Source organism: Nanorana parkeri, unplaced genomic scaffold, assembly GCF_000935625.1.
Source record: "Nanorana parkeri isolate BGI_ZX_2015 unplaced genomic scaffold, ASM93562v1 scaffold742, whole genome shotgun sequence".
Taxonomy (NCBI): domain Eukaryota; kingdom Metazoa; phylum Chordata; class Amphibia; order Anura; family Dicroglossidae; genus Nanorana; species Nanorana parkeri.
The window spans coordinates 329,595-354,412 of record NW_017307010.1 but is presented as its reverse complement, the minus strand read 5'-3'; the positions used below and the strand labels follow the sequence as shown (position 1 = coordinate 354,412).

Here is a 24,818-nt window from a genome sequence, read left to right as displayed (position 1 = left end):
TTTGAAAATGAAAAAAAGAGAAGTTGATTGGTTGCCATGTACAGTGCTGATTTTTTTTCCAGTTTTGATAAATTCCCTTCAATGAGTTTTCTGGATACATGCAGCTGAACATGCAGCAATGTCTCATAAATTATTTCCTATTAGTTGAGTAGTTTTTCTGAAAATAAAATACCTTAACAAACCCAATTTTTTCAAGTTCATTTTTGTGACACGAGGATTTCGGAATCAGCACGAGCGCTGTTACTTGTGCGACTCATCAGGTCTCTTGAATAACATCGCCACCTTCTGGTTAAGACTGGAACTGTGCAATAAAATAAGTTCATATTTAAAGTGGAAGTTCACTCTAGAACCGAGTGGGCAACTCTGACCCTCCAGATGTTGTCGAACTACAAGTCCCATGAGGCATTGCAAGACTGACAGTTACAGGCATGACTCTCAGAGCCAGAGGCATTTTGGTATTTCTAGTTGACAACACCTGCCCTAGAATAACTCAATGAAGAATAAACAGCCATACAACATAGGTACCTTGATAAATACATAACATTATGTTTGACCTCTCTCCATGCTCTAGTTATCCAGCAATCGGTATTGAAAACTGCTGCACAACAGTGCAACTCATAGTGTTGCTCAGCCCCCGCTTGTGCTACGTCTGACAGCATTCACGGAGAAGAAGAAGCATTTCCCAGTCAGGCTTTGTAATCACAAGATAGCATGGGGAACACAATCACCATTAAAAATACAGGCTGCCATTGCTGTCTCCCTTCTGAAAATTCGAGTTGTCTGGCTATCCCTGGCCTCAATACTATCAGAATCAAGCATTCAGATTAGGGATTGTTATCCCCTATGTGATAGCAATAACATTAAGTGTAAAAACAAAAAAATAAAAATAAAATAAAAGTCACGTATAAAAAAATATATTTTTTTAAAGTCCCCCACCTCCACGTATATGCACATATAAACATAAATACGCGTCAGGTGCGCCAACGCGCGAAACTTACAATTGCTGTACACATGTTACATATCTCCGCGAACGTCACAGTGAGAGCAATCATTTTAGGGCCATCAATCACTGATAACACTAAATTGATGAGCGGTAAAAGCTTGTAAAGCATCACCTGTGGCCAGTTTTGTGTATTGTCGTTTTTTGAGGTTTTGTTGGCGCGCACAATTTTAGGACCTGGCATGTTTGGTGTCTATTTACCCGACGTGACCCCATCTTTTAAATTTTACCAAAAAAATGAGTATTATTAATTTAATATAGGGGAAGTTTTTTTAAAAAACATTTTCGGTCATTTTTCCTTAAAGGAGAACTATGGGGTTAAGTCTTACCCGTAGGGTAACGGGAGGACACAAACTAGCGCCCTCCCGTCACCCTAGGCTCAGTATTTGCAGTGGTGATTAAATACCACCAAAATAAAGCTCTATCTGTCCCCATAAAATGGTATACAAATCATTTCAGTACAGTGTTGCATGAATAAATGTCAGTCAAAGTACTGCAGTGCTAAATACTGAAAAATGGCCTGGACAGTAAGTGAAAAATGGCCTGGATGGGAAGGGGGTTTAACACCGCGGATGTCAACTGGTTAACAGCCCGGTCAGCAAGTGGTTAAATGCTGTGCATACCACTCCGTTATGGCAAACACCTCCTCAGGGAGCCATTATTTTACGTTTGTGTTGTCGGTTTACTACCAATTTAAATATTTAGGATGGAGGGGAACACTGACATCACAGTGCTGGAGGGGATCGCCTGCAAGGTAAGTCTGCCATAAAGTACTAAAATGCTGTGCATGCCACTACATTATGGCAAACACCTCCTGGGAGGGGAGGGGCATCATTTTAGGTTTATGTTAGCTTTTTACTACCACTTTAACCCTGCACTTCTCCATCTAAAATGAAGAAAAAAGTTTGGGCTTTTCAGATACTTCAACTCTGCAGGCAAGTATCTAAAAAAAAGCTATGCAAAAACTATTTGGGCACACAAGTATTTTATTTTGTATTGAATAAAGACGTTTGACTTGGTAACAAATAGAGACACCAACCTGCAGACTAAAGCAGATGAATTCAACATGCAGGATGGTGTGAACAAGCTCTTATTGAAGCCCATAACCCAAAGCAGCAAGCCGGAAACAACTTAGGCCCCATTTGCACTGTTGCATTTTAATGCACATGTTGTGATGCACTAAAACACATGTGTCATGGAGAGATGAAGCTGGAGTTTTCCCAAGCCTGCTCAAATCTCTGACCATGACCCCCTCCTACCAACCCAATCTGTGGGGGCAGTGGCAGCCCTTTGTGACGTGTAGCTGAAGGGCAGGGAATGCTCCTGATTAGGTCAGGAGAGGGGTGTTTTGGGCAGGCTTAAGGGAACTCAGGCAAATCTGGTTTACACGAAGCCCAGCCTCATCACTAGTGTCGATGTTACCCATAATAAAGATAGCGAGGGGCAGTCAAAAAAACTGGAGCAGTTGTCCATGGCAACCAATCAGCTTCTCTCTTTCATTTTAAAAGCTTAACTGAACAGAGCAGCTGATTGGTTGCCATAAGAAAACAGTCAGCTCCTAGGGGGTGCAAACTCCAGCTGTGGTGAACTACAAATCCCATCATGCATCTATCTTTGGGAGTCATGCCTGTGGCTGTGAGAATCTTGCAATGCCTCATGGGATGTGTAGTTCCACAACAGCTAGAGGGCTGGAGTTTGCCTACCCCTGCCCTACTGTCTGCTCCTATTTCAGCACTGTCTGCAATTCATGTCCATTTGTCCTCTTCCAGTGCATTGGGGGAGGAGGGCATAGAAGCCAATAGCAACACATGGAAACGTGATGTGTTGTGTTGCCAACAGGTATTACAAAGTTTTGATCAATGGCTGTTAACTCTTTCCTAATTTTAAAAACACTTTGGAAACCTTCAAAATCCAAATCAAGGTTCACAGATGCATGACAATGCCCCTGCCAAACACACAGTAGATCTAACTAGCTCTACTACTAAATATAGTACTTGTATGTAACTGGTGAAAAAGCAAACACCAGGGGAACATTTTAAAAATCTGGGGAGTGACCCTGAAAATTATGACTCGCAACCAGATACTCAGACAGATCCCATATAGGACCAATAAAACAGAATTGATCTAACTCCAAGCAGACAGCCAGCAGTCACATTGTTCCGGGCCTCACCGGCAGCCCAACATACAACGCACGATCATTCTTTCACGTGATATATACGAAGTATGTTCTGCATACAACTCCTATCTCCCGGAAATGCCCACTTCAAATATGGCGCCGGTGCACACCTTCAGCAGCGCCTACGTCATAGACATGCGCCAGCGAGTGCTTCTACTAGCACGTTGTTGTGGCAGCTGCAGGAAGTCGGGAAGGGATGTGGGGGTGGCAAAAGGATTGCGGTAGTGTGTGCCCCGGTGTCTCGGTTAGTGACAGAACAAGTCATGGAATATGTTATCATTGTTTTCATGCTGTATGGTTTCTGCTGTGGACTGTAATGAGAATAAGCTTATGGGCATAGTTCCTGGCTGTCCTTCATCAGTATGGATGTAGATAAGTCTCTCAGATGATGGATAACTGGTGATCCCTGTTATATAAATATCTGTGGATTTTTTCTCCTTTACTTCTTTATCTTTTTTTTTTATAATGTGGCCATCTAAATGACAACTTGATATGGTGCTTACTTAGCTTTGCCAGAGAAAATGTCTTGGCAACATGTACTATTAATTTTTTTAATGGCTAGAGTAAGGGAGGGGTTTAATCCCTGTCATCTGTATTGCCATCTGTGTGTCATTAGGGAGATTTCTCTTCACTTCCTGTCCAATAGCCACCACATTAATTGAGAGGAAATCCCTTGTAGTCAGCAGGGTCACCAGAACTAGTGTCCCCTATTGGAAAATTTCCCATCCATTTCTGTTCTGTTGAAAACCGAAAAGGTATTTTTTTCTACCTCTTTCAATGATAATGGTCACCAGAAGAAGTAGAGAAGGTGAATCTCCCTAACAGGGACATACACCGCAATACAAACACTCTATACAAAACAAAGTTTTAGCTTCACCTGGAACATACCATACAAAATAAAGGCACCTTTCAAAACATTTATAAATGACCACGGGGGAGGGGGGCATTATGATGTCTGCTCTAAAGGAAAGGAAATATGAAGACTAATTGCTGGATTACAAGGTCCGCTTTAATTCTACTTTGATGAAAAGACAAAGGGTGAATTTGGGAAGATGGAATTACCCCACCCAATCTGGTCCCTTTTCCTCCTCTTGCTATACTTACCTTTGGGTGTAAGCTCCTTCCCCTCTACCAGTGCAAGTGTATTATCAATACCGTCTGAATTGAACTCACAAATGGCAAGCACTCATTGGTCAGCACGGTCAGGTGACCGTGCTGACTAATGAGTGCTTGTCATTTGCGAGCGAAATTCAGAGTGCAAGGTTGCCGTGCACGGCAGTACAGGCTATGCACAGTGCACCAGCGGAGGGGAAGGAGCATTCACCCAAAGGTAAGTATAGCAAGGATGGGGGAGAGGAGCCAATTCTGTTTTCCCAAATTCACCTGGGAAAGTGGAATGACGCTTTAAAGAGCAATCTACATTCTTTGTATTGCTGTCAAGTGTTTTGTGGTGGTCAAAATGCCTCTTTTCTTGTATCTTGCAGGACGTAAACACAAGATTAATGTGAATGAAATATTTAGGACTGTATTACAATGGACACAGAACCATCAGAACTCAAAACAGAGAAGAGTAAATGTACTTCAGAGTCTGGTAATACTGAGGAAATAAATAATGGAGCCTTGAACGCACCTGAGGTTATGTCTAAGAGCCAGATGAAGAAGATGGTTAAACAGAAGCAATGGGAAGATCAAAGAGAGTTTAGAAAGTAAGTATGAATTTTGCTGATTTTGCAGCTTTGTTAAAAGACTGTCATTCTGTCCATTCATACCGACCCAGTTATATTGACCCACAAAGTGTTCCCCTGCCATTCCTTTCTCCATTGCATTCGCTGCAAAATATCTAGCTTTGGAACTTACACATGGTGGTGATGTTATTCCTTCTGTCATGACAGTGTATGTGCATTTTGATTTAGCTGCTTGACCTGAGCACTGCATCATGAGGGGAGGTCACGCTTCCCCATAACCAGAAGCACTGACGGGGACTAAAGCGAGGGCCCATTCTACTTGTCCCTCATGACAATCTACTTGTCCTGATACAAAAAATAATTTTAACCCCCTCAGAAGAGGGGGGGGACCCCGAAAATTACAGTAGGGAGGTGGGGGTCAGCAGGGGGAACGGACCTTGGAATGGCGGATGGACAAGCAGGCTGCATAAAAGTGATCTTGGTGGCTGTACAGCTGCCCAGTTCAAACTTCCCTGCTCTACATTTAGTCCTGCTGCTTGCCTTGCAGCAGGGCTAAATGTAGAAAAAAAACCCACCTGCTCGGCGCCCGGACTGCATGTCCCGGGCTTCGGGCAATAGGAAATCCACGCCCCTGTCTGAGTATGGTGTGGCCAATGTGACGTAGGAAAGAGCAACAGGAAGGTTGGGGGTGGACTTTAAAGCCACTCTGTGCAATGTAATGGTTTATCTGTAAGGAAGAGTACAAAGAAGTTTCTGTTTTTTATTCAGTACATAATACATGGGAACTACCTAGAAATGCCCAATAGGCATGAGATGACAGTGACATGAGCTGGATTGGACATGTTTTCATTTCCTTGCACTAGACACTTGCTGGCTGAAAGGTGTTCTGCAGAGCATTCAATTGTTAGTTATATTTTACTTCCTTTGTGATAAGCAGGGGTGGAAATTCTAGTTGCTCCTCACTTCTCCCCACTCCTTTTACAAAAAAGATGTACATTCAGTTCAGTATAGATTTTAGAACGGATATGCAGACAGGTGACTGCCTTTGGATCAGGTACTAAACTGAACCTAAATCTTTATTGAGGGGATGGAAATAATGAAGAAAGGGGCAAAGGCAGTGGCGTTTTGGAATCTGTCCAATCGATGGTTGTCACTGCTATTGGCTAGTAGATCAAAGTACTCTAATCCTTATTACCAGCATCCTATAGTTCCCTGCACAGTGGCACTTGGACAAGGACAGTGAGCCCTATAAGCTAAATATGCCCTGCTGTATTGTACAATACTATATGCCCAGTACTATACGACTCTAGGGAGAGCAGGCAGAATATTGACCTCATTACAAGTGAATGGCTTAGCTGTTGGGTAGGGGTGTCAGGATCACAAGACTGGATGACTACAATTACCAGAATTGTTTGCTAGGTATAATAGTTTCAACTGTGTATACAACTATTTTCTAGCAGTGCCGCTTAATTTTAAGAGTTAATCTGATGTTCACACAAGGAAATGGTTGATTACAGATGGAAGATGGCACTTCTTGATGGGGGCATAGGCTTCTCATAAGCAATGCTGAGAAATAATGTTTCAGCAGAATATCTTTCCAGTGCTACGGTTTGTCTGTAACAGCAGTGAAATGGGTTGCCTTACCTTTTATATACTCCCAGGCAGAAGAGAAAAGAGAAGAGGCAGAAAAGGAAACTTGAACGGCAGGCTCAGCTAGGACAAAATGTGGATGGCAGTACTTGTAAAAGAGTGCGCAGGGAGGTCCAACCCAGCACATTGCGTCTCATTGTAGACTGCAGCTTTGATCACTTAATGTTATTGCGGGTAAGATTTTCTTTTGTATTTCATATTTCCTCCATTTTTTGTGATTGGCATTTTAATAATGTTTTTTTTTATTTTAGGATGTGAAGAAGTTAAACAAGCAAATCAGAAGGTGTTATTCCGAAAATCGCAGAGCAACACACCCTGTCCAAGTACATATTGTATTTGTTTACAAAAAAATGTTGTTCTTGGTCTTAAAGTGACACTAAACTCAGGAGTTAGGCCTCTTTCAGATGAGCATGTCGGGAGAGGATCCGTGAACAGATCCTCTCCTGATCACAGCAGTACGATGGAGGAAAAAACTGAAACTGCCGAACCCCATGTGTGTCTATGGGGAATCTCATGTAAGTGGACATGTGTCTGTTTACATCAGATTACCCCTGGTAATCTGATGTAAACGATCGGATCTCTGATCTGTTTGTCTTTCCAGATCTAGCTGTAGCCAGGGCTAACTCGGTGTTAACGGACGCTCGTCTGTTTACATACGGCTGCAGATAGACTTGATAGAGCATCCGATCGGGCCCGCCTGAAAAAGTGACAGGCGGACCCGATCAGACAGCTCTTGTGAAAGGGGCCCTAAATCCTAAAACAAAATACATTCTAGTGGCTTAACTATTAACAACAATGTATCTTATTTGTGTATCACTCAGCTGTAGATCCTCAAATCATCTCTGAATTCCTGCTGACACTGTCCTTCCTTCTGGAGGGTGGTTACTTATGTTCCCAATGGTCCCTGTGTGTGTTGTTAAGTAGTCATCGCTCCAAGCTCGCTCCTGTGATGGACTACAATCTCACATTTAGATTACTTTGCATTGAGATTGCAGTCATCATGGGAGCGTGCTTGGAGTGGTTAAGGTACCTGAATACATTTTTAAGGTTTAACTCCTGAGTTTAGTGTCACTTTAAGCCCCCATTCACACCTGATCGTTTTGTTTTCTGAAACACGACAATGCTCAGCATGAAGAATATCATTATTTGTAATGGTGTCAGTTCACACCTCAATGTTGTATCGCTTGTAACTTGAAAAAGTACATCAGCTCTGTTTGGGCAGAATCGTGCGTTTTTAAATTCCTCGAATTCTAATTCTACATGGATGAAATAGAAAACATGCAGAGATGTTGGTTACAGCAGCCATCCAGAAATTGTTTAATTCTGCAGCCTACAAAATGGTTGGTTAAGCCGATTACATGCTTGTACCTATTTGCTTCCCTGTTATAAGTCTTCCAGTAATTGAGGTTCAGGTAAGGATTACAGGCTTCTTACCTTTTTACTAGGGTTCTTTGAAAGCTTTTCATTGCAATCCCACCAAAGGATAGAATCTTCAATATAAAACATTGCATATACAATGGTCCATATTTTTTACTATGGTATTCATCATTGAAATTATGTAATAGTTATCAGCTGAGTCAGAAGCAATGTAGCAATTATCGGCTTAGTCAAGAATTTTCACACAGTGATTCCCCAGTACATGTTGAAACCTACTCTATGGCAGTTCCAATGACGGGAGCCTAGAGCCATGTGCAGCTTATGAGTGACTTGTCACAAAATAGTACGTATATATAAAAGATGTCACCAGCACACCAAGCTGTTTGTGTTCAGCAAATGTCCATTTTAAGGACAAATGTTGTCATTCAATTGCAAGTTCTTTCGGGGCCTCGCAGTGTCCCCTTCATCAGGCTCAGAATGAATGGCTTGTCATTCTGAGCCTGATGAAGGAGACCCTACGAGGCCCCGAAAGAACTTGAAATTGAATGACATTTGTCATCAAAATCAACGTACTATCTCAGGCGCCAACCGTGGTCACTGCAAGCACCCACTTGTATTTATGACAGAAATCCGGTAAGGAGTACATATACTTTTCTCACAAAATAGGTCTGTGTAAAACACCCTCAAACTGACCTGCTGTTACTTTTCCCAGTGTAAAACATTTTAATCCATAATATATAGCTCATAATATTAAATTTTTATGTTGTTGTATGTAATAACAGAACAAATAAAAAAAAAAAATTTTGTATTAGAACATCCAATCATCTATTACCTTTTACGCTTTGCGAGAACTCTTGGAAACATTTTGCTTATTCTAGTTCAGCAGGGGTATTATATTATTTCACACTATGTTTTATTTCTAGTTTTATTTAACCAGCCATGGTGGACAATTGAAAAGCAACATGGAGGAATATGACAAAGGTTGGATCAACTGGAAGGTAATTTTGCAGAAGGTTGCTGTGTATTTTGCTAAGGCTTTGTTTAACCACTTCAGGCGAGTGGCCGTTTATAAACGTCGGCCTCCTGAAGTGGTTATACCAAGGTTATACTTGTTCTTGGTATCGTTTCAAACAGCTGGTGATGGCTGTTCAGATACAAGTAATCCGGCAGGTATACAGCCGCCTGATTGCTTGCAGTGCGGCTGAATGTGTGCCCCCTCCGCCGCCAGTAGGGCGGGTCTCCCATCATCGATCGGAGGGAGATCATCAAGCTTCTAGCCACTGATCCCTCCTCCGATCACTGTCCACAGAAGTGATGTGTTACATCATGTCCAGTGTCACTAGGCACATTCTCCGGCTCCTGTAGCCAGGAGAAGAAGCTGGTGAAGCAGATTACTGTTTCATCAGCTTCTTTGAGGTTCCTATGTGACGTTAGGGGTCTGAGAGACCCCGGATGACTCCATACAGAAGACCTGTCGCATCATATTTGCTACTACATAGGGGGTTGTTATCCCTCTATGGGATAGCAATAAAGTTAAGTGTAAAAATTTTTTTTTTAAAGTAACAAAATAAAAAATGCAAAAAAGATTTTTTTAAAGTGTTCGCCCCCGACGTACACACACATACAAACGCAAAGATGCATCGGGTGCGCCTTCATGCAAATGAAAATTGCGCCACACGTTACTTATCGCCGCGAACGTCGGAGTGAGAGCAATAATTCTAGGGCCATCATTCACTGTTAATAGTAAACTGATGAACAGTTAAAACTTTTAAAGCGTCGCCTATGTAAAATTTGGGGTATTGCAGTTCTTTGCGGCTTCACGGGCGAACACAAATTTAAGGCTCAACATGTTTGGTATCTTATTTACCCGCAGTGACCCCACCTTTTATATTTAAAAAAAAAATTGGATATTATATTCTGTTTCTGTGCACTAAATTTAATTATAGCGTATTTTGTCCTAAAAATACTGGTTTGAAAACCATTTGTGCAAAACCATTTGTGCCAATTAAGAAATTGCTCCAAACAGCATGTGGTTATATAAATCTTCTACATATTCCTTTAATCTTTCTCTTGATACACATGACTGAGCGGGACATCCTAACTTCATGTCTGGGTTTTTTTGTTGTTTTTTAATTAACTTTTTATTTTTGATTCCTAAACTTACCTTTTTTGATTTAAGTTTCCGAATAATACCCTGATGCAGCTTCACAGTGCACTTGCGTTGCAGCGCTGCCTATGATCACTGCATTACCACATTTTGGTCCATTGCAGTACGCAGGGCAGCTCATTCAACTGATTAGGCTGCATCTAATGCAACAAAAATGAACATTCATTTAACACACCACAGCGGACTTTGACATTCGGCAGACATTAATTACAAGTAAAGGTGTGTGTGTGTAGGAATCTACAGTTACCTACTGTAAGCCATTTAGTTTGAATATTTGGCCTAAAGAGCTGCAGGTAAAATGCAAGATTGTCTAATCTGTAAAGTAAAAATCTCCTTGCTCTGCTCCATTTTTTTTCTACATCATTTAGAAGTGAAATCTATAATGATTTAAATCTGTAATGTAAAATGAAGCCTGTCTCAGATGATGCCATCTCCTGTCCACAAAAAGTATTACACCGTGGCTCCAGTTTTATCTTTATTTTCTTTATTCTAGTGGGAAAGGGTTTTACAATATGTTGTGTGTAAATCATTTTTTTTTGCTGTCTTTGCCCCCATTGAGGCAATTTCCTCCTACCTCCTGTCCTAATGAGACAGCAATAAAAAAGGGGATCTTGCTAACAGTGAAGCAGACCGCAACAAAACTATGAGAGTGATTGTAGCCTTTCCTCATTAAAAAAGTGTTTTTTAATGCTGTCTCTTTCCCTGCAATAAAAACCGGACATGATCTGTCCCATTCCCATTGTATCCAAAAATTTGAAAAAAGAAAAATCTGCAGTTTAAATGTAATTTAATTGTGTGTTTTTTTTTTTTTTCTGCTACCGATCACTGTAACAAATGCTAATAGTACATAATCTGCAAATCTATTGTTGCTTTTCATTCCCATACTAGTTCTTCTTTGAATATAATCTGTAAACATGTTCCCTATAGGATATACACATCTGTTCAGAGCATTACAAAGATCTCATGAAGTCTGAAGACCTGGTATACCTAACATCTGATTCCCCTGAAGTACTCCATGAGCTAGATGAGACCAAAGCTTACATCATTGGTGGCCTTGTAGATCACAATCACCACAAGGTATGGAGGGAAAAAGGTTTTGTGAAAACTATTGGTGGTCCAGTAACACCAGGTCATGGTTGGTGCAATGCTCAACTGCTCTAAATGCAAGGGTTGCAAATTGCATTTAAAGTACAACATTTGTGTTATCTAGTTTATAGTATTCATTTAACCACGGGTGAAAGTAGAACTATCGAATGCTGAATTCAAAAATATTAAAGTGCATGTCCATCCAAAACCTTTTTTTCCAGTTTTGGACTAGGTAAGCGTTAGAACCCTGTTGGGTTTTTACTGCCAAGTAGGGTTCCGTTAGAGAGATTTACCCTCTTCCTTTCCTGCTGAATACATTTTACCAGACAGGAAGTGAAGGGCACTTTCCATTAGCAGCACAGACAGAACTAAAAACACTAGTAGAGTAGAGGAAAGCTAGAACCCCTGTCTGACTTTTATATGTTTGTGTCCCTGTGTTCGCCTCTACCAGGAAAAGTTTTTTGAAGGTATTTAAAGCATATCTAAACCCAAAAACAAAAATGTTATGTATGCAGCTTGGATGAGGAGCTAATCGATAGAAGTAGATATTACCGTGTTTCCCCGAAAATAAGTCAGTGTCTTATATTTTTTTTTCCACGAAAAAAGACACTAGGTCTTATTTTCGGGGGATGTCTTATGTGTACCTGGCTGCAGCTGTCCGCTCGTGCGGGCGCGAGGGAGGGAGCTTCCGAAAGTAAGACCTAGCGGATCTCTGTAATATAAGACCTACCACCGAACTAGGTCTTATTTTCGGGGTAGGTCTTATATTACAGAAACCCCTGAAGATAGCGCTAGGTCTTACTTTCGGGGAAACACGGTAGTTGCAGATACTGGTGATTTCTTTTAGGCTGGATTCACACTGCTCCGTGTGTATGCAGCCGATGTGAACAGTCTCATATAAATGATCTTTTCCTGACATACTAATTTGCATCGCTTAGATGTGAAATGGCTGCATGAAAATGGACAAGTGTGAATAGGCCCTTAATCTTGGTGGTGGATTACGCAGAAGAGGAAGCGCTTCAGAATTTTGATGAATTCCGTTTATAGCTTTGCATGAATGCAAAACTAAGAAGTCCTTGGCTAACGCTGCGCAATCCTCCTCCTCAGTGCTTCCCTAGATGGTGCTTTATCTTTTCTGTGTTCTCTCTTTTACAACCTGCAGATACCAGATTTTGTAACATTGTATTCACCTGGCAGGATTTACTTCATATTGATACTCTATGCCAGAACTTTGTTACTAAATGATTTGATCACATTTCACATATATCAGCTGAGATTGTTAGATCTTCGGGATCCTCATGGATAACAGGTGCTGATGCTCCTGCAGGGATAAGAAGCAAAGGTGGGGCTATCATGTGAGGATACATCAATGGTTACAGAAAGCTCCTTTTAAACTCCTCTACCTAGTTTGTATGTAGGAAATGCCCGATCACTCTCCAGATTGAATTTTTATGCTAATAAGCAATAATAACTGAGATGTGGTTAAATGCATTAATACCAGTTGAGGTAATTGAGCTTACGGGATACTCAACTCATTATCGTGATATAGGTATTCACGCCAATCTAGTGGAGGGAGGCCCTGTATCTTCATGGATAATGAATGGTGTATGGACTCTACACTTTTTACCAGATCAGGAGTATCTTGCATTTAAGCCTGAACTGTTAATTTACCACAGGAATTTAATGTGGTGATCATTATAGCGGTGTACATACAGTAGCTCCAGATGCTAATGTAATTAATTTTTTGACAGCTCTAACTCAAGACAGTTTAAGAAGAGGGATACAGAATGTAACACACAATAGACAGTCGAGTGGGTATTGCTAGTAGTAGTATCTAACAGTAGGATTAAACCTAAAGACTGGAACTTTTGTATCTCCTGCATTATTATCCACTGGGACTGGTAGTGAGGTTACAGAATTATAATGAAAGTGTGCTTTTAAGGGGTTAATGTATGGAAGCCCATAGGTCCAGATGGGACACTGTACAGAGTGCTTAAAGTAGAGGTGAAACCACAATTTCTTTTAATTTTGGATAGGGTAAGACCGGGTTATAACCCTTATAAACCCTTTTTTGTTTTTGTTTGCCATCTGTGTCCCATTGGGGAGATTTCTCTTTACATCTTGTCCGTTACAACAGGAAGTGAGAGGAAATCCCTTCAAAGAGAGGGAAATCCATGGTGGTCAGCAAGGTCACCAGAACTAGTGTCCCCAATGGAAGATTTCCCATCTATTCCTGTTCTGATGGGGATTTTCTTGCACTTTCACTGATAACGATCACCAAGACAAATAGGGAGGGTGAATGCCCCTAACAGGATACAGACAGACAACAACAAAACCCACAAATGGTTTTTCTAATCCCTCTCCGCTCTAACCAAAACAAAAAAAAAGTTTGGCTTCACTTGCACTTTAAGGACTGTGCTTACCAGCTGGCAGAAGTGTTTACTGATATTTTCACTCTTTCTCTGTCAATTTGTTCCATCAAGGTTTTAAGAGAAGATAAAAGTTCCTTAAATAATAATTCTTGCAGTGTATTATAATTTTGTTCTTGGTTTTTGACTTTTCCTACTCTGACCAATATTTAGCGAAATCGCAGAGAGCTGTTATTTTAGAGAGCTTGGACAAGTGTATGCCTCTAGCTGTTGGATCGTCATTGGGCATATATAGATTTGTATGCTTATTATGATGGCACTGTTCCTGTTGGCGGGTATTAGCTGAAGCTTTGCCAGGTTAGCAGTCTATATATGATCAAGTATAAGGCCCTAAGCACGCAGGTATTGTTTAATCCTATTTTGCATATAGCAGTCTCAGGAGCATCAGCTTCAACAAACATTAATACAATTTCAAGCAGTTTCCTTAAATCCCTTGCAGCACACTTCAGCTTTGGTCTGTCAACGCAGGGTCACTTGGAAACTTGGCACACCCTGTAAAAGAATAGCATCTATATTTACTTTTCTAGTGATCCCCGTTTTCAAACTCTGCTTTTTGCTGCTTCTTGGCTGTTGCAGGTATGCCACACTTTGGGTGAGTTAATTACCTGGTCCAACTGGAACACACTGGGGGAAATTTATAAAAACTGGAGCAGTTGCCTATAGCAACTAATCAGCTTCTGTCTTCAGTTTGGTTCATTTAAGCTTTAAAAATGAAATGTAGAAGCTGATTGGTTTGCCATGGGCCACTGCTCCAGATTCTGTCTTCTCCAGTTTTTATAAATTCCCCACACTGTGCTTTCTCCGAACATTTGGTAAGCCCTGTAGTGACATATAAGCCAGGGAGAGGAAATACAGGATGCAGCATGGGGACCAAGTACACAGACACCCGCAAATGTGAAATACCTGAGGTAGCAAAGTGCCAAAACTTGACACTTTTAGCAGACTTAAGCGAGCTTTAACTCTGCTTGAGACATTTTCATTGTTAGTACTCATACGGTCATGGTTTAAGTGGTGTGACAGTTATGAAATCTTCTTGCAGGGCATTACTTACAAGCAAGCTCTGGATTTCGGTATCCGTCATGCTCAACTTCCTCTTGGGAATTTTGTGAAGATGAATAGTCGCAAAGTCTTAGCTGTAAATCATGGTAAGTTGTCTGGTTAAAATAAAAAGGGTTCTAGGTTTGTACCTATACTTTTTTAATATTAAACCCCAATTCCAGACAAAATGGGTTTTTGTTGTCTGTCATCTATAAAAAATATTCCATCAATTTCTATTCTTCCGGTACATTGTCCCTGAGTAGGGGGTGAGGGTAAATCCCTCCAATGGAATTGCCTAGTATTTTTTTCCTCAGTGAATACTAGGTGTTCTCTGATTGGATGAAGGGATGAAGACGCTGTTATACACTATATAGCTGTAGCTTTTACAGTGTATTAAAGTATCCCCATTGCCGGACTAATGTAAATATATACAGTATATAGTTGAACCTGGAGTTGTTTAAGCTTCTAAGCTTTCAAATGAGAGTTTAGAGTTTGTGTAGAAGGTAAGGGTTGCAAAATGGACAAAAGAAAGTCTTGTAACTAAGAAAGCTTCCTTGTAGAAAGACTACAAGCACAACAGTTTGCATCATGCAAAAGCCAAAAAAAGCATGGAGTTACAACCAATTGCAGAGGGTTTTATGATGTGGAGAGTCCATATATGAAAGATTTGGTTCACGGTGATGCCTCTTTATTATCATTGCATCTTAAACTGGGGGTCAGGACCCAAGATGGGTCGACATGTGTCGACCCATCACAATATAGCTTAGTTTGTTCAAATGTGAAATCGGTGGCAAGTGATGTAGCACACTTTTATTAGTTCAGTTTGTTGGTTTGATTCTGAGAAATGTAATTGGAGTCTCACTATCACTTGATCACTTTGTGCTCAGCATTCTGCTAGTACTTAACTATCAATTTACTTTGGTTCTTGCCTACTAATGTATTCTTTTTGTAGTATTTGAAATCATACTTGCTTATCTGGAGAAAAAAGATTGGAAGGACGCCTTCTTCAGTGTTCTACCTCCGCGTAAAGGAGCAGTGCCTATTGATGAGACTGGTGAGGCGCCAACAGACGTTTCCCTTACTCAGGATGATGGAAATCACTTAGATAGTGACTCTGATTCTGAAGATGAGGAAGAACCTATTAATAAAGAGGAGCATAACAATGACACGTGACATCCTGTGGATACTATCATATGTGTACATATTGTGTTTTCATTTCAAGAAGAATATTTTTTTCAGCTCCCCTGCCAAGCAATATTGGTTAAAATAATTATATATTTTAAATAAAAAAGACAGAATCTTGTTTGTGTTTGTAGAACTGTTTTTAAGTTCTTATTGGAGGAATTCATACTGAAAATATTTCAAAATGTTCCTTTGGTTTTAAAGACTCCTTTATGGGCATTTAATAAAACAAAAAGGTGGCAATCATTGTGTTTTGTACTTGGTAATTTCTTCGACCACATCAGTTGTACAATTTACTTATTCTATAATATATATCATCATTTTTCTTTTTTTAACATCTGGTGTGCTTAGAGAGAGGGGGCATATTTGCAGCATGAACATGTGAGAGGCATTAACTCATCATGTTTATAGTGCCACTGATATTTAAAGTGAAACTCCACTTTAAAAACATAAAAATGAAAAAATCATAGAAAACAAATATAGCATATATAATTGCTGCATGGGACATTTTGTAATTTAATGTTATAAACAATTACCTTTCCAGTTACAACAGCAGCCGCTGTAATGTTCTAAATCTGTCAAAAAAAATTCAATGCAATATGGTGACCTGGAGGCGTTCTGTAAAAAAATTGTGTAGAGCACTGGCTACCACACAGTTGTATTCAATAAAAACACATAAAACTTGCAAGGTATTGCTGGGGCTCCACACTATATGTTAGAGATTACAGTTGCACTATATCTACCTGGAAGCCAATGGAGTATACTTTATGTGAATGTACCTGCGGATGGCTCCACCGGGGGGAACACCCCCAGAAAGGTCACTTCCGGCCTCTGTGTTTGGCTGACTGATTTGACAGACCTGCACTGAGATGCAAGTAACATTTTAAGCATCCCTCGCAATAGTAATTCTATTTTAGTGGATATGCTCCCTAATGGTTCATTTTTACAAAAGGGATGCAGACATTGCACTTTTCCTCATTACACCACAGAAAAGCCACAAGCTGATTATAATGAACCCAAACCCTCCTATTCTGGGATCAGGAAACTTGTCCTGAAATATGAAGGCTGCTGACCTCATTCTGAAAATGCAATTTGTCTGGCTGTCGTGCTGATCAAACGGATTACATAATTTATGTGTCATTGATTGGAGAAAGCTTCCAGATCATAAATTTGACCTGTCTCTGGATACTCTTGCTGTGTGCTTGTTCCAGTTCAAGGACTCAGGAAATACTGAACTATCGAATGTAGAGACAGTCGGGCAACTTTGAGAAAAAGGTCAACTCAGGTAGCCTTTGTATTACTCTTGAGATTGTTTTTTTTTTTTTTTTATGTATTTTAAAGCCCCTCCCTTACCTGCTTGGTGCTCTATACCTTTTAGTAAGGGTAGTAGCTGTTACCTCAACTCGGCTCTGTTATGTTTGAGTAATCTAGGTAGACTACCTCTTTGGAAACCTCAGAACTTACTATTATCTTCTCAAGTTTAAGAAGCATGTGTGCTTCATGCACATATTTTATTTTGCTTTTTTCTACAACGTGCTCAAATAAATTTGTTGCAACCTTATGGTACAATCCACACCTACCAGAATGTCTACATCTCTCTGATAAACTTCTACTTCACCTTTTAAGTTGCATTAGTGAAATAAATGAACTTTGCACGATATTCTAATTATTCGAGTTTCACCTGTATGTGTAGGAAGTAAGCAACAGCAGCAAAGACAGTATTTATATTCTAAGGGTCGAGCACCAAGACTGAGTTGCATGCATTCATTGAACAGGAAGATAATATAATTGATCAGCATCCAGCAGAAGTATTAGTGTTATTGTTATTATGACATATAATGGCTTTTATGATGTGCTTGTGTGCCCTATTACGAGCTACACACCCAATATGTACTAAACACCAAATAAAAACCTTACATAGCACTCTCATCTCTCCTAAACTCTTTCATAGTCACATAAAATAGAATCTTATATAAAATGACTGACATTTATGTCTCTGTTATTTATTTAATTTGTGGCTATCCATCACTATCCAACAGAGTTGTTTGTTTGCAGCATTGTGTGTCACAGCAATTCTGTGAATTCCTTATTAGCATGGCTGCTTGGCTAAGAGTAAGTTTAGTTATTACAAAAAATGAACATTTCTGCACTGACTCCGATGTCTGATTGTTTTTCCACATTTAGATGGTGGCTACAGGAATATGTCGGACAGATGATCATGCCCTGCATGGTTATATGAAAAATATTAATTATCCAGTTATTCTTGGCCATGAAAGAGCTGGAATAATTGAAAGTGTTGGAGAAGGCGTGACTGACCTCAATCCAGGTATGACCAGGTAGGATCCAGGTCAAAAGATACTGCAGAAACATTAGAGAATAACCACAGGACACCAGTGTACTGGGAACTGCTTAAGGATGGGCTTGTAACAGCTATGCAAAACATCTACAAATAACACAAAGGATATTGACCAAGGGAAATATCAAGTTATAGAATCAAACCTTGTCAAGATACAGAATCAAGGCCTTGTGAACACCTAAGAGGATGTTATAATTTGTTGGAACCTGGAGGGACCCAGGGCAGAACAGTATAGAATGGAAAACTGCTGTTGGTATTTATTAAATGCTGAGCCTGACTGGAATAAGCCTTTACAAAAGCTTTGCAGTAAACCCCAGCATGCTGTTTTCTTCTCTCAGGCCTGATTCACGCTTTAGTGATCCCTTGTAGCATTTGCTTTGTCACCTTGTAGCTGTTCAGGTGCATTGTATTAAGACAGCCCATTCATAATGCACCATAGCAGATGAAAAAAAAAATGTACAAGACCCTTTTTTAGTAATGCACCAGAATGCACAGTATGTGCAATGTGGTACTCTGTGGTCAGTACCTTGTTAGTCGGCCCCACTGGCTGTCAAAATACATGAATAATCTGATTGGATGCAGGCATTGTTCAGCAGTTTTGAGACCCAGCGGGGCCGAATAGCAAGATACTGAAGGTTGCGGTAGATTCCTCCATCCACACAGTTTAGCGTAGATGGAGGAATATGTTGCACTTTTTTTTATCTGACCATAGAAAATCTGCAGATAATCTATAGGTGTATGGCCAGCTTTACACCTCGCGGGGACAAATGAATTAAAATACATGGCTCATTATTAATTAATATATACATGTTTTTTTTTTAGGAGACAAAGTGATCCCATTGTGTATTCCTCAATGTGGACAATGCATCTCTTGTTTAAATCCACACACCAATTGCTGCCTTAAAACACAGTACGTTTTTCTCTTTTCATTATGTTCTGTTACTCTGCTGAAACAAATTCTAAGGACAGGCAGTTATTTTTACTCAAGCTTAGTTAATGATGTGTATTTATTATTAAAGGTTAACACTGATGTGTATTTATTATTAAAGTGTTCATATAGCATACCCCCAGAGCAGTATAGAAAATACTGCAACCTCCATTTTTTATGGGGTCCTAATACCTCTAACAGTCGAATCCAGGACATTTGTATGGCAACTCAACATGAACAGAAACTTGTTTACTTCCTATTTTCTACTAGTTTACTCTTTCTAAACTGTGCTGTCAGTCTACATGATTCAGTGGAGGGATGGAGGCAGACACAACATTTTCTGGATTTTCCAGGCCTTGACTGTGTGGTAGTGGCTGTCCCACCACAAAGAAAAGCGATAACACATCAAAGTTCACAAGTATAAATAAAAATTGATGATACATTTGTCTCAGCAAACAAGCAAGCATATGTCTTGCCAACGTTTGGGTGTCTTAAGCCTCCTGGAATTTGTAGCATGGTTTAACCTTTTTTCAGCACATACTGTACATTCATACATGAATAGTTATATAAATGTCTGAGCTTCACTAGGCTAGAAGAGGTAAAAATGGATAAAATGTGACTTGCCATCTAACTGACTTAATTCAGATACTTTGAAACAGGATTTCAGGCAAGCACTAAATGCAGTTGCTGTGACTCTAATGTTTACAAGAAGGTTTATATACCCAATGCACAGTGTTACAGATTGCTGACAGCAGTATGTAATGTTGGATAACATTGTTTAAAGAGAACCTGACACCTCTCATTCAAGGCCCTTAACAGGCAAAAGAGACCGGTTATCTTGGTTGGCCACCACCCCACCCACTGACACTTACTTTCCTTGTATGCCCTACTGCTTATCTTCCTAATTTCGGTGAACCATGAGTCTAATCTTTATGTAAAGTCACTCACACTCCAATTTGAATTATAGTCAATCTTCTTTTTTGACTAGAAATCTTTTTGCCAGTTTTTATAAATCATTCTGATTGCTTTCTTGAATAAAGTAAAATGTTGTGATAATTATTGTGTAAATGTGGATTCTATTAATGTTTAAACTGCACCTGCTTTATTAATCTTCCTCTTCGTGCCACTCCAATACAGCATCAGTGAATCTCAAAATATAATGCCTGACAAGACAACCAGGTTTTCATGCAAGGGGAAAGTTGTGTACCATTTTTTGTGGACAAGCACCTTTTCTGAATACACTGTAGTACCTGTTGATGCTGTTGCAAAAATTGATGACAAAGCTCCAATGGACAAGGCTTGCCTTTTTGGATGTGGTTTTCCGACTGGATATGGAGCTGCTGTCAACACTGCCAAGTTAAGTATTTAATGTTGCTATTTGTCTTAAATAGGAACTACTGGGTAAGTAGAGTGGTAAGAATTTCACGGTGGTAAGTTACAATGACAAGGACGTTTTGTTAGGAAGACTCTCCTTTCCCACCTGTAATAGAAATTATTACAAAATTCAATGTTGGAATCTCTCCTATGCCACGTTTGGACAGACGGCTCTCTGTAAAAAGCCATCTGTGGTGGATTACTTGGGTTGTTTATAAATAGACCCCTATGACATTATAGAAAGAGTAACTGGATAAGGTACTGTTCATGTTTTTCCGACAGCTGATCCAGCAGCAAGTTCAACTCGGTTCTCACAGAGGACAGCTGAGCATATGTTTTACGGTCATATTTATTTTTCAGGGAGCGGTCGAGACGTACCAGGCTCTCCTGCAGAGCATCAATTTTCCGTAAACATTCTCGCTTTCTACGAGTAGCTAGCTCGATCAGGTGTCCTCTCATGGTAACCTTTTGAGCTTCCCACAAACTCACCGGGGAGGTGACTGAACCCTCGTTAACTTCAAAATAGTGGCGAGCACAGCTCTCAATGTACGGCAAATTATCAATTGTAGAAAGAAGGGAGTCATTGATTCGCCAGTGGTTGTGTCTGGGTCTATTAGGTACTGTTCACTTTAATGTGAAGTAATTACTCATAACTGTTTATTGTTTTTGTTTAAATTGTCGATAGGTAAATTTGTATACAGGAAATGTAGGCAATGGAATATTTGCCCATTATTGTCTTCGTCCCCTCACTGTTTAAGCAATCCTGTCACTAATGTGTCCTGTAGTAGATGTGGAGAGTGGTGGGATGAACCACTGAGCATAGTGCGGGACTAATAAGATTGACACTCATTGCCTAGTATCTGTTTTCTAGCAGACTTAGGGGGATGGTTCCTCAGCATCTGAGCAGCCCCAGCAGCAGATAGATATTTACACTTTACTTGTCAGGTAATGGCTTTATTTACAATTTTTTATTGGAATAATCAAGCATGTGACATAGTTATGAAAGGATTGTTCACTTTTGCATGTTGGGAAGGGAATAGTATTTAGATAGCCATAGTGATTTTCCGAAATATTGAAAAACCTCTGTGGTTTTGCTTGGTATTGTTCTTTTAAAGGATATCTAAAGCCAAAAACAAAAATATTATACACCGATCAGACAATAACATAATAAGTCCACACCTTGAACTCCTAACCATTGCAGGCTGGAAAAATCCCAAAATGGTGTAGTTTTGGAGTTGCTCTGTCCCAATTTTCTAGCCATCACCATTTTGCCCTTGTCAAATTCGCCAGAATCCTTAAGCTGGCCATACACCTATAGACTATCTTCAGACTTTCTATGGTCAGATGGAAAAAGTGCAACCCATTCCTTCATCTGCGCTAAACTGTGTGGGTGGAGGAATCTCCCACTGGGCCAAGCTTCAGTATCTTGCTAGTAGGCCCCGCTGGCTGTCAAAATACCTGAACAATCTGATTGGATGCAGGCATTGTTCAGATGTTTTAAGAGCCAGCTGGGCCAACTAGCAAGATACTGAAGCTTGGCCCAGTGGGAGATTCCTCCATCCACACTACATGTTGCACTTTTTCCATCTGACCATATTTTTCTGCTTCCAACATATCAATTTTAGGGACAAAATGTTCTGCCTAATCTCACCCACTTCCAGGTGCCATTGTAACCAGATAATCAACGTTATTCACTTTACCTCTCAGTGGTCATAATATTATAGCTAATCAGTGTATATTGCAGCTTACCAATGATTAAATGGGGTAAGCATTTATACCTGCTTATATTGCTATGTTCTGGAACTCTGTCTCCGAGTTTTTCCAGCTATAGCTATCTTTCATTAAAAAAAAACAAAAGAAGAAAGCCTCCCTATGTAATTGTGATGAGGAGTGGAGGATGGTTTAGTAGGCCAAATCAGGAGAGCAGGTTAGTGGCAAACATGGCTTCCTCCATGGATTCAGTAGAGGAGTAGGCAATGTCACCCTGGACAGGATTACTAGATGGAAATAAATAAAGAAAACTAACAAAGCTATCGCTTTTGAGGACTGATAACCTGCAATATATTTAATGGTTGTTTTTTGGGTTTAAATGATGATTACAAGTTAATGTCAACCTGGCTGTATAGCATGATATCATGTCATGATTTGTATGAGTAGCCCCATGGACAGCATTCTAGCATTAAGATCTAAGTTTAAATGTAACAATCAGTTAACAATGCTTTGTAATTGTACAGGTGGAGCCGGGTACTACTTGTGCTGTATTTGGATTGGGTGCTATTGGGCTGTCGGTCATTATTGGATGTAAAGTTTCTGGAGCATCAAAAATGATTGCTATAGATATAAACAGCAGCAAGTTTGAAAAGGCAAAGCTGTTTGGAGCCACTGACTGTATTAATCCCAATGATTATAGCAAGCCAATCCAGGAGGTGATCATGGAAATGACAGAACATGGAGTGCATTATTCCTTTGAATGTATTGGCAGTACAGATGTTATGGTATATGAAGTTATACGTTGCCATTGTTGCGCTTGACTAGTTACTTATTAAGAAAAACTTAATCTGTGAGGCTTTTTTAACCACTTGCTGACCGGGGTGTTTACACCCCCTTCCTGTCCAGGCCATTTTTAAGTATTCAGCGATGCGGTACTTTGGCTGACATTTATTCCGTCATGCAACTCTGTACTGAAATGAATTTTATACCATTTTTTGGGGGACAGATAGAGTTTTCTACGGGTTTGTTTTTTTATTTTATGAAACATTTATTTTTACCCAATTTTTTGGGGTAAATAGACACCAAACATGTCAAGCCTTATAATTGCGCGCGCCCACGAAATCGCAAAAAAAACACCACAGCCACAATTGGTCATAGGCGACACTTTAAAAGATTTTACCGCTCATCAGTTTAGTGTTATCAGTGATTGATGGCCCTAGAATGATCGCTCTCATTGGGACGTTCGCAGCAATATGTAACACATGCAGCATAATTGGAGCAATCGTCGTTTTTGCGTCTAGGCGCCACTAACGCATTTTTGCGCATATATGTGGGGGTCGGGGACTTTTAAAAAATGTGTGGGTTTTTGTTTTGTTTTGTGTGTGTACATTTTTATTTATTTTGTGAGGAATTATTTTTTTTAACTTTTTTACACTTTATTATCACATAGGGTGCTAAGAAGTTTCCCTATATGATAACAAATTACAGTTACAGGTTCCCTTTATGGAGACATCAGAGGTCTCTAAGACCCCTAATGTCACCTAGGGACCCCCAGAGAAGCTGATGAAGCACAGATCTGCTTCATCAGCTTCTTTCCAGTTTCTGTACCGGAGAGTGACAGAGGAATGCGGAAGTGATGTAATATACATCACTTGCTGCATTCAGAGACCGGGAGGAGAGCGGAGGGAGATCGGGCATTGATCTCCCTCCGTTCTCAGTGCACAGAGCCGCCACATCACCCGGGATGGATGGACGCCCGGGATCGCGGGGGCGGCGGGGACAGCGAAGGCGACCAGAGGAAAGGAGGGGCGCACCCTCACATGAATCATACAAGCGATCGGCCGTCTTTACAGACGCCAGACCGCTTGTATGTAAATGGCCATCTCCCGCTCGTGCTCGCCAGGGGGCGCGGGCACTAAGGACGCCTAAAGTTGCCCACCCGCATCCAGGAGACTCCCGTCCGGCCGTCTTTCAACAATCGGTGGATGGGAGGTGGTTAAGCATTATGCATCAAGTCAAGACATTCTACCAATTGTTTATTTTGGCTTTTCCATCAATAAAGGGAAGGTTACTTATCTAAAACTATCTGTGATTGGTCTATTGCCATGTTGCCAGGTAAGCTAGTTTATAAAAAGGGGGTATTTTTCCTACCTTTTAGATATCTACATTGAGCACACCTCCACTCTTAATTTCAGTAACTGCAAACGCTGACTGATATAGATATAAATAGAAAGACATAGGGCAGACTGAGCTCCCCCTCATTAACACACAATGTACTAAGGGCTTTAACCCTATATTAGGACAGACAGTCCTGCTCATCTAGTTTACAAGTGATAAAGAAATCTGCCAGCACAGTACAGACAGGGTTAATTATTTGAAACAAAATTTCCCCCCAGACAGTGAGAACTAAGCAGAAGTTTTCAGTCCTGTAGTTAGCACAGTAAATATCTAAAAAAGGTAAGCTGCAACTTTTTTTTTTAGTCATGCTAAGTGATTGGGAACAAGTAAGAAGTATAAAGTAAGTATATCTGTAAAAAATAAGTCAAGGCTACTGGACTGGAAATCCCACCAGCTTTGTTGTCAATTGGCATATTATCAATTAATAATTTAAATCTATTCATTGGGGGGCGTGGCCTGGACGCGATGGTGGAGAGTCGCAC

At 40.2% G+C, this 24,818-nt stretch overlaps 2 protein-coding genes across 3 annotated transcripts in view; both read left to right on the top strand.

The window, feature by feature from the left end:
- Window positions 1-4,669: 4,669 nt before the first annotated feature.
- On the top strand, window positions 4,670-16,032 carry TRMT10A (tRNA methyltransferase 10A). The gene is made up of 7 exons (XM_018564278.1): window positions 4,670-4,882; window positions 6,523-6,685; window positions 6,763-6,834; window positions 8,812-8,886; window positions 10,983-11,132; window positions 14,610-14,715; window positions 15,561-16,032. The coding sequence occupies exons 1-7, from the start codon at window positions 4,710-4,712 to the stop codon at window positions 15,779-15,781; spliced, it is 960 nt and encodes a 319-aa protein (XP_018419780.1). The 5' UTR covers window positions 4,670-4,709; the 3' UTR covers window positions 15,782-16,032.
- Window positions 16,033-17,973: 1,941 nt separating this feature from the next.
- LOC108793362 (alcohol dehydrogenase 1-like) overlaps window positions 17,974-24,818 on the top strand; it is a 19,026-nt gene continuing 12,181 nt past the window's right edge. Inside the window, exons 1-5 of one of the 2 annotated variants that reach the window (XM_018564284.1) lie at window positions 17,974-18,116; window positions 18,969-19,056; window positions 20,212-20,430; window position 20,484; window positions 22,683-22,943. In XM_018564284.1, coding sequence (XP_018419786.1) covers window positions 17,975-18,116; window positions 18,969-19,056; window positions 20,212-20,430; window position 20,484; window positions 22,683-22,943 — 711 coding nt within the window. In that variant the 5' untranslated portion in view covers window position 17,974. Of the gene's footprint in view, window positions 18,117-18,968; window positions 19,057-20,211; window positions 20,436-20,483; window positions 20,485-20,812; window positions 20,815-22,682; window positions 22,944-24,818 lie in introns of both variants that reach the window. The other variant, XM_018564285.1, reaches the window with a different exon arrangement.